The sequence below is a fragment of the Corvus cornix genome, chromosome 3 (genome assembly GCF_000738735.6).
Source record: "Corvus cornix cornix isolate S_Up_H32 chromosome 3, ASM73873v5, whole genome shotgun sequence".
Lineage (NCBI taxonomy): Eukaryota > Metazoa > Chordata > Aves > Passeriformes > Corvidae > Corvus > Corvus cornix.
Window position 1 is genome coordinate 10,446,402 of NC_047056.1, and position 10,249 is coordinate 10,456,650.

Here is a 10,249-nt window from a genome sequence, read left to right on the forward strand (position 1 = left end):
AGATTGCTGCAAGAATAATCTGTCTTCTGGAGTCTACATTCCACCAAGCATGAAAGAAACAGCAACTTTTTCTCCTCAAAAGCTGACAATATAGCTGTCTGTCTGAAAGCAGGAGAGCGAGCTCTCCCTCTGCAAAGGCGCTAAAGAATTGGTCAAATAAGATCAATGGACAGCTAACGTGCTGTCCATTCAGCTGTTCCAGTTCTTGCACAGCTGGAACTCCCTAGTGGATAAAAACCTTGAGTAAAATAAAAGCAAACTTGCTTTTATCAGGAGTAAAATATCACATATACAAATGGGCCCATGCTGTTGGGAAAAAAAGGATATTTCTTTTCAGCTTTTCATAGCAGGATGATTACTTTTTTAAAAAAAAGAACTGACTGGACTTTGAAGAAGCAAAGAGATGAAAAAAGACTGAAAAGCAACCAGAAATCAATTCTTTTTTTTTTCTTTAAATCAGCTTTTCCATCCTGATGAAAACAAAACCAAAGGAAGCAATCCTACAGCCTAAACAACATGGTTCTCCAGTGTTTAAATGTGGCCAGGAAACCAAACCCTCCATAATTTGCACAGTATGTCAGGCATGGGCCTCAGTAACCAAACATTAACTTATCTCCAAGCATATACTTAAAGCACATAGTTAAGTGATGCCAGCAACCCTATTACAGCAAGGCAAGGGGCAGGTTCTTACTTCACATGTGAATAGTGCTAAAAAAGAACCTAGAGTAGACACTTTGCTTTATTTCTCCAGCACCAGTCACAGGACTTGACAATTAGCCAAGTAAAAAATTTGGATCTTAATCAAGCAGCTCAGAAGGAGTTGTATGTTCTGTTCAATCCAACTTCTAAGTACATCTGACTGCTAAATACCAAAACCACATAAAATAATGTTTTGCTTCCCTGTTTCCAATCCCAAAGCTTAACAACAAAATGTGTCACGTCATAAAAAGCAATCAACAGATAAATGGCTTATCTTAGAGGCACAAGGTCTGCACAGACTGCACTCATTCCTCACCTAAGATCAGTCAGCATGTGAATTAAATTCATCTTTAATTACAGATGGGTTAGATCACAAGTTCTTACCCCTGGATGGATTTGTGCACCACCACCACAGCCTAAAAAACGGGGCAAGATGGTGCGTGCTCCGGGGAGAGACAAAAGCTGGCTGGTGACCTGCCTGGGCCCATCGTGGACTTGTGCCTGCAGCATTTGCTCCTCACACCTGGTGAGGTGAAGCTCACCTACCACAGAAACCCAGACACAGCTCTGTCCCTGTGAGCAGAGGAGTCGCATGGGGAAGTGTGGACATCCCTCCTATGAGGGTGAACCAACAAACAGGGAAGCTGATGAGCTGGGTAATTGGGCATGCAAATGAAAACTGGGTGTCCGCCAGTTGGCTTTTCTGTGAGGACCAAACATTTAGAAGGGTTTTTTTGCTTTGAAAGCTAGTAGCAAATGTGAACATGGAGTTTAGGGAAATCACCCTGGTTGTATGGCTGGATTGTTGACTGTTTCTGATGGCCCCATCCCCATGCCCTGTGCCAGAGAACACAGTCGCCTCTTTGAAGCAGATGTGGATTATCGCAAGAACGCAGCACTGGCCAAACCCTGGCTCTGGGTGATAAGGAGTCCAGCACGGCAGTGTGGGATCAGACAGCCTTGGCCCCAAACTGCAGGGAGACAAAACTTGCTGCATGTGGCACGAACGAGACAGGCCATAATAACACACCACGGCAGGGGGACAGATGTGCTCCCTGCACCCCAGGTGCTGCACTGCTGCCGGCACCTCACTCCACACATGCACAGAGCCCACCTCCTTTGTGCCACAAAAGTGAAGTATGTGGCACAGAGAGACTTAGTCCCCTCACCAAGCACCAGGCACAAAAGCCTCTCTCTGCCTGCTGCAAGTTGCGCAGACAGCCCCAAAAAAATCCGCAAAATCCATCGGACAGCTGCCATGGGGGACAGCTGCGTCCTGGGGCTGAAGCAACAGCTGGGCTGCGCCAGGAAACCTCCACATACCTGCACAACACACAGGATGAGAAAGCACCCCTCTCAGATCCTCTTAAAATAGGAACAAGAAAGCAGCAGCACCAAGGGCGGGTGTTTCAGTGTGTGAGTATTTCCTGCTTGAATACTGTGCTCATCACACCATCTCCCTATGCACAGCTGGATAAATGCACCTTTCTTCCTGTGAAAAGCTGCTCTTACCAGTCAAAAATGGACCATTACTCCCCAGGAAGATCCCACTGTATTTCTGCTGTAATAGAAATCTTAGTTTAGCTGCAACATCCACTCTTGGGAATCCCAGACGACTAAGGGAACCTGGAGCTGCAAAGGGAGAAAAGGGGGGCTGTAACTCTCCTCCTTCTCCATTTTGATATTATGGCCAAATTGCTCTCTTCTTTACAGCCCTGTATCTTACCACCAGTGGGATGAAGATTACACAGGAACTCCTCCACTGTATGTGTAAGGGATTATGATTAACAACTGTTTCTAAATGATTCGTTTGCTAGAGCTCTGCAAACAACTTTACTCTGGCAGCAAAAGCACGAAGGGAAATCCAGGCAAATGGAATGAAACCCTAAAATACTACGCATTCCTCCTGCATTGCTTCTTACAAAAAGGTTCCACTTCTGAGGCCGAAAACTTTGCTGTTGAAAAACATACTTTTTTTGAGGAAGTCTAGGAAAAAAATATTCTGTGTTAGTTATCTCCAGTTTTCAGGGTTTTTTTCCAATGGTACAAGTCCACTCACAGTAACTTTATTGCATCTGTGGCAAAATGCCAGAGCCCAGTACCCTTCAGTACCTTCATTTTTCTTTCTGTCCCAAAATTTTTATTCAATGTCACACAGTAATTTTCCTCATCTGCTTTTTGATATGTGGATGCACAACACATGTCCTGGACATACTCATATTTGTGAGTGTGTGCATTTGTTGGAACACACAGAAACTTGAAAATGTGCTTACTTATAGCAGGTATTTGATACTTTTTTGCCTTACTGGTCCAGTCTGTATTTTTGATGCTTGGAAAATAAAACGTAACTGGGGGGAGTCAGTAGTAAAAGGCAACAAGTATAAGGAACAAATGAGAGGAGCAGAAATGTTCAGAGGCTTACTAAAAAACCCTGCCAGACAATGCAGGCACATGAATGAAAACACTGAGTTCTTCCTACAAAAATCAGTCAGCAATCCCTGTACTTCAACAGAGATTCCAGACTCAGAAAGTGACACAACCAAAGAGGGACGCTTACCTTTACTTTAAGAACTAGCCATCAGCTTCAAAGCCAGAAGTCAGCCTATCTCTTGGTATAACTGCAGTCATTGCCTGGCCACTTTTTATTCTATTTCTGACTTCAAAGGTGGCATCTCCCTCTCCTTTTCTAACAGACACATTTTACTGTCTTTCCACACCAGGATTTCAGAGATGGCCTTCATGGTTGCTGGTTTTGGGTGACTCACTGGGAAGACCAAAGCTATAAGGAACAAGTGCTATTGGAGCAAATGGTGCCCAGGAGAGGGTCACTGCCTGAGTGGCCCACTCTGGCCACCTGCTCTGCAGCCCAGCCAGCAAAACACAACCGATGCTTCTCCTTGTGCTCGTGTCTGCCTTCCCTACGGCCCCGAAGACACTCGGAGCAAAGGCACAAACTTGCTGTGGGTGCTCCCTTTGGCAGCTCAGCTGGTAACATCTGGCAGAGAGACAGAGAAGGCAGTGAGAAGCAATAAAATTTAAACAGCTTTTGCAGACTTGCCTGGCAACCTGGGAAACCCTGACCTTACTGCTTGGGGCAGACATGTAGACCTCTGTGCACTCTTCCTATTAAAAAGGAGGGATTACCTCCTTCCCTTCCCGGACTATTACAGCTAGGGCTGGATTAAAAACAGAATTCCCTTCACCAAAGCCAATTCCACAGTTGCAAAACATGTTTTCATCCCAAAATTGGGCAAAGAAAGCCTGTTTCAGATCTTTTTTCCACTAAAAAAAATATTGTAAAATACTCTGTTGAAATGTTCCTTTTTTGATGAGTGAGATTTTCTGCTTAAGTCTTTTGTATAAAACGAAAGCAAAACACTGACCTCACTGAAATGAAATGCCACAATCACCCACTGACAGAAATTTTGACAGGATCAATAGGTTCCTATGAAATTGTTCAATTTTGTTGAATCAGCAAATATAAATCAGAGCTAGAACAAAACTCTGATCTTATTGAAACATTCAGTTGTGACAATTGCCCATCAAAAGTGTTAACAAATCAATAGATTCTTGCAAAACACTTCATCCTGCTGTTTCAACTGCTTTCCAACAAGCTGCAGGTGGGCTGTGTTAGCAGGTGGTTGGAGTCCCATCCTTGTCACCACCTCTCTCCTCCCTCTGGTTACATGCAGGGCACAAACAGAGCCAAGCCAGCTCTGTGGCACCTTCTCAGGTGGGGGCTGAGCCCCAGAGCCCACCATATCCCAGCCAGCCCTTTCCTCCAGCTGCCAGCCACTTCACAATCAAGCTCACAAGCTCTCTTTATTCCCTGTTGCTTTAGCTTCTCCACCAAATAAACGAGTAAGGGAAAAACCCAGAAATTCTAAGATTTCCCTTCACTCCCCTCATCTTCTGCTGACAGAGTTAAGGAATTCCAAGATCCTGCTTTAAGTTCAGAGAACACCGCACTTTCTGGGTGCTTTTTTTAAAGCCATCAGCCTTGTGGAAGTAGCTGGGAACTCTTGTTGGATCCCCTCCCATGATCACTGCAGTGATGATCACTGCATTTGGCCATGCTCCTCTTCAGGAAGCTCCCAGGAGCTGCCCACATGACAGATCCGAGATGAGATGAGCCTTCAGCATCCCTGCTTCGGGGTACAAAAGCACCTTACAACAGCTCTGCTGTCCCCACCCCATGTCCTGGGGCAGAGGACAGTGTGCCTAAGCCCTGACTAGACACATTCAAGGCTTGCTTGCCTCCAGCACTTGCCAGAAGGGAAACCAGGAGGGTGCTCCAGCACCTTTAAACAGATAAATCAGATCTGGAGGTTATGGTCAATGGACAAAATAAAACAGAGACAGTCTTTGGGTTCACCAGTCCGTCATCATACCAAAGCCCAAGATAAATCTTTTTTCCAGAGGTCATTTCTCCATGCCTAGACACATGTTTGTGGGGAAGCTTTAGACTTGGAAAAGGAAAACCAAGAATTAAGCTGGCCTCCAGACATCATTGCAACAATGAAAAGCAACATCTTTGGTCATTACCTAACAGACTTCCCAAAGGCAGAAGGGATCTGCAAAAGCAAACAGTGACACACAGCCATTATTTCCTCTTTGTTGCTTCTTCCCCGGGCCATGTTTTACAACAGTGTTCAGTCCCATAGGGGGACTCAGTTTACCCATCTGCAACTTCTTTTTACATTTCCTCTGAAACCAAGCAGCAGCAAAGCCTTGAAGGACACAGTCAGTCTTGTGACACAACTGAAAACAAAGTTTTCTTGCATCTAATAGAAAGTTTCATGGCCAGATGAGATAAAACAAGAAGCAAAGAGCAGGATGCTGCAAGACCCACCCACACGAAAACAATCATTTCAACCCTCCAGGCCCTATAGAATCAAGGCTTTGTTATCTGAAGATGAGGTTACTCTAGTAATTTCATCTTGGCAGGGACCAAGTTCAGTGCTCAAACCAAAACACACATTTTCAAGAACAGTTAAAAAAGTAACATTACACGGCAGAGAGAGAGATCTTATTTCCTGAAAATCACATATTTTCTCCATCCCTGGGTCTGTCAGGGATTTGTGCTATGACTGAACATTTTAGTGATGGCTATCATCACAACTTTTCTGGAGTGGATTTCACTGTCACTGCTGAAGCAACTTGACTGCCCAAGAGTGTGGCTGCAACAACCCTTCCCTGGGGTTCCAAGAAAAAGCTGTATTCACAGCCCCCCATACATGCATTGGGGGAAACCTCCTGTCCTCTCATCTCCCAAAAGGAAATTCCTCTGCAACCCACCATGCTTTACCCAAGGCTCATCATTATGAGCACTCCTTCGGAATTAGGGACTCCATCCCATCACCCTCATAACCCCTTTGAAGATGAACTCTCCACCTGCATTTACAGACCAGATCAAGAAACAGCTGTCTGCTCTGAACTTTAGCTATTACCCACAGCCTGAAGCTCACTGCAACATCCCTGGCCTGCTCCTTAACTCCATCCTGCCAGGTGACAAAGGGATGTAACACCAGCTACAGCAGCCACACCAGGATGCACTGGGGCAGCAATCACTACAGGCATCTCCCCAACTCTCCCAGGTGTGCCTACTCCTTTTTTTGGCAATTTTCCTTCACCTCCCTCCCCTCCATTCAACAATATATCACTACCACAGCCAGACTATCTACTCCCACTGTCCTGCTATACCTTCTTAACAGGCTGTCAGGAATTGCTGGTCCTTAGGAAAGGTCCTTAATTGTTGGTTCTTAAGAGAGGGAGAGGTGAGCTGAGGACACTGAGTACATGGCTGCCAATGGAACAAACCAGACTTACTTTCTGTCCAAAGGGAACATACTTGTCTCAGGGGGAGAAAAGGACATTAACCTGAATTTGTAAATACAGTTCTGGGTTTGGGGTTGGTTTTTTTTTTCAGAAAGTCTTTTTATCTTTGTTGCCACATCCACTTGTCCAGACAGAACAAAAACATAGCTGAAAAACTGGACTCAAAAAGCTAAGCAAACAATCAAAATAAAAGAAAAAACCCACTCAGCTTCATAATTACCAGGATATCCACTAAGCTCAACTTTCCAGCCAGTTTGCTGTAACACAGGTCCCCTCCCTTATTCTTCCGTTTGCACCTGGGTGCAAAGCACAAGGAAATGTAGTTGGAAGTCCAATACTCAAAGCACCATCTGGATGCCTGCCTCATTTGTCCGTGTGCTCCTATCTTATTTAAAAAGCCAGAGAGATCTCAACAGGACATGGGCTTTGAGAGGAGGAAAAAAAAAAAAAAAGGGTGAAGTCTGCAACTTTGTAAGGAGGAGTAAGGATACACAAAAACACTATTATCTGGTTATAGTTAAAGTGGAAGTCGTTTCCAGATAGATCTGGGGAATGCAAGTCTTGTGTTTGCAAGATGCAGAGGTAGGATGAGAAGCTCACAAACCTACAGAGCATCCTCACACTGGACAATGTTTAGGGTATGTCCTCCATGAAATTGCAGGGTTGCATTTCCATGCCCACAACTATGGGAGGGCACTCTAAGAGGTAGGCATTTGGGTGAGGAGACTAGGTAAAGCTTTGGAGAATTAAAGAAAAAGGTGTGTGTGAGGGATGGGAAGAGCTGCCCAGCCCTGCCCTGCCTGCGGGAGACAGGCAACAACAGGTAGGAGGGTAGGGGAAAGTGCCAGGCAAAGACTGCCCCACAGCCAGCACCCAGGAGCCGCTCTCCCTCCAGGCAGAACCAAAAACGGGCCCAGGCACCCAGAACTCTGAGGCAAGCCTCGACTCATCCTTGCAGCCACCCAGGCAAAATTAAAAACAAAGCGGGGAGAAGCAGAGTACCATGAAGCCCTACACTTGACCGGGCTGCGGGTACTTGGGCAGAGAGCCGTGCTTCTGGAGAAGACAGGATTAGGATGAGGACGATGGTAAGAAGGAGAAAAAGAAGAATGAGGGGAAGATGCAGGAAGATGTGAAGATGCAGGAGGATAAGAAAATGAAGGAGGCTGAGAAGAAAGAGGTTGACAAGGAAGAGGAGGAGGGGGGCTCCCCGGCCCCGGCTGCAGCGTGCAACACTGCCGGGTCTGTCATCATCCTCCAGCCGCGGGAGGGCGGGGGAAGGAGGGGAGCGGGGCGGCCTCACCTGACGAGGTCGAGGAAGGAGTCCACCGTCTCCTTGCTGGTGGGCAGCGCGCCCCGGCAGCCCCAGCCCGGGGGTGTTGAGCGCGGAGGCACCGGCGCCGGGGCGGATGATGAAGCCGAGGGCGACGGCGAGGCCGGAGGCGAGCAGCGTGGTGCCCAGGAAATAGGCGAGCGCGATGCCGCCCAGGCGGCCGAGCGAGCGGGTGTCCAGGCTGGCGGCGCCCGACACCAGGCTGCAGACCACGAGCGGCAGGATCACCATCCGCAGCATCCGCAGCAGCAGCTCCCCGGGGAAGGCCAGGTAGGCGATCTGCGCCGGGCCCAGCGCCGCGCCGCGCACGGCGGCCCCCAGCACCACCCCGGCCACCACTCCCGACACCGTCAGCAGCACCAGCGCGTTGCGCCGCAGGAACCCGCGGCAGCCCCGCAGCCGGGCCCCGCCGCCCCGCCGCTCCTCCGCCGCCGGGCCTTCGGCATGGCCGTTCCGACCGTGGCCCGCCTTGCCCTCACCCGCCGCCGCCTCCTCCATGCTGCGCTGAACGGCAGCTCCCCGCGTCCGGGTACCACGCGGCGCTCTGAGCACGGACAGCGGCGCGGTGCCGCCCCGTCCCGCCCCGCGCCCGGGAGCAGCGCTCGGCCCCGCCCAGGGGAGGGAGGACGCTGCCCCCGGCCCTGCCCCCGGGCCCGGGTTGGCTCCGCGCCATCGCTGCCCGCCGGGCCCGCACGTCTCCCCCCGCGCACGGCCCGGGGGCCCTGGCCCGCCCGCGGGTGGCGTGAGGCCTCTCCGTGTCCTCAAGGGCCCCCTCGGTGTCCCCGCGGTGTTCCGGAGCTCACGTGTGTGTCCTCACGGTTTACAGCCATCCCCACTGGCGTCACAGAGCTCACACGTGTCCCATCAACGCCCGCTTTCGTGGCCCTGTGGGTCACACTTGTCCCTCCATTGCCCCCCCTCAGTATCCCCATTGTTCGTACACAACCCCGTAGTGTCCCCATAGTTCACACATGTCCCCTCAGTGTTCCCGTCGTTCAATCGCATCCCCTCAGTGTCCCTTTCAGTGGCCCAGGGCTCACACGTGTCCCCTCTGTTCGATTCCATGTCCCCGTAGCTCACACCTGCCCCTCATTGTCCCCCCTTCATGGTTCATACTGTCAGTAAAATTAATCCACAAACACCAGAGGTTTATGTCTAAAAAGGAGACAGAGGTGTCCTGTAACATTTTTCGAATAAAGGGAGAGGCCATAGGCATTTCCCATGGGGTCTCTCAAGTTGTTGGAGGACTCAGCCTCTCTTTTATCCTGATTTCCCAGTCGCTTTTCCCTCTCTCTTTCCCCATTGGCTGAGGTACTTGAGAGGTACAGGCTTTCCGAATCGCCTAATACAGACCCCTTTCTAATGTGTACCTCCCTCCCTTTTCTCCTTCCTTGTGTTCTTTTTCTTTAAGTCCAGGGATTTAGCACAGCCTTGAGTGTGTCAATTAGTGGAATTCCTCTGGAATTTATGGTTCCTTCCATTGCTTCTTTCACCTCTCAGTATCTGCCTTTATCTACCATCAGACCCACAGTTTGTTTGTAAAGACACCTCCTTCTCATTCCTTTCAATACACACCCCTGCAGTGTCCCCATAGTTCACACATGCCCCCTCAGTGTCCCTACAGCTCACACACGTCCCCCTCAGCATCCCAGTTCAGACTGAACCTCAGATGGCTCAGTCACATACCCTCAATGCACCCATGGCTCACACATGTCCCTGTCAGTATCCCCCCTGTGTTTCACTCGTGTCTCCTCAGTGTGCCCGTGGCTCACACATGTCCCCCTCAGTGTCCCCGTGGCTTGCACACATCCCCATCAGTGTTCCCACCGCTCACATCTCCATTCAGAGACCCCCTCAGTGTCTTCACAACACACATTGTCCCCATCAGTGGGGTTCACATGTGCCCTCAGTGTCACCTTCTCCTCTCCAGGAACCTCTCATGGAGGCAGGAGCCATCCTCTGCACCAGGACAGGCTGTGTCTGTGTCCTCTGTCCCCATGGTCAAAGCCATTCAGCAAGTCCGTGGGTTCATCAGGGTGATGAGGACACAGGGACTCTGAGCACCCTTCCTTGAGGAAACCCACGTCTGACCACACGAGCTGGTTGTCTGAGGAGCAGACAATGTCTGTGATGATACAAGGGCCTGATAAATGTCACTTGGAGCTTTCAAACCCACAAGAGCCTCATGGGTGCACTACTGTCATGTTTGCTCACAAGGGCACTTCCAGGAGCTCCAGCCGGTGTTTGGATTCTGTCGGGGGCTCCATTTCAGTTTGTTCCCCTGACATCAGCAAAGCACAGCCTAGCAGAAAACACGCTGGGAAAACAACCGGCCACACATCTGCTTTTTGAGTAGACTGTGCTAATTAAAGAGACTGA

At 49.4% G+C, this 10,249-nt stretch overlaps 1 protein-coding gene across 1 annotated transcript in view; it reads right to left on the reverse strand.

Moving 5' to 3' along the window:
* The window catches only part of SLC1A4 (solute carrier family 1 member 4), a 35,312-nt gene extending 26,892 nt beyond the window's left edge, over nucleotides 1-8,420 (reverse strand). Inside the window, 2 exon segments of the mRNA XM_039568542.1 lie at nucleotides 7,841-7,887; nucleotides 7,889-8,420. Coding sequence (XP_039424476.1) covers nucleotides 7,841-7,887; nucleotides 7,889-8,368 — 527 coding nt within the window. The 5' untranslated portion in view covers nucleotides 8,369-8,420.
* Nucleotides 8,421-10,249: the final 1,829 nt, after the last annotated feature.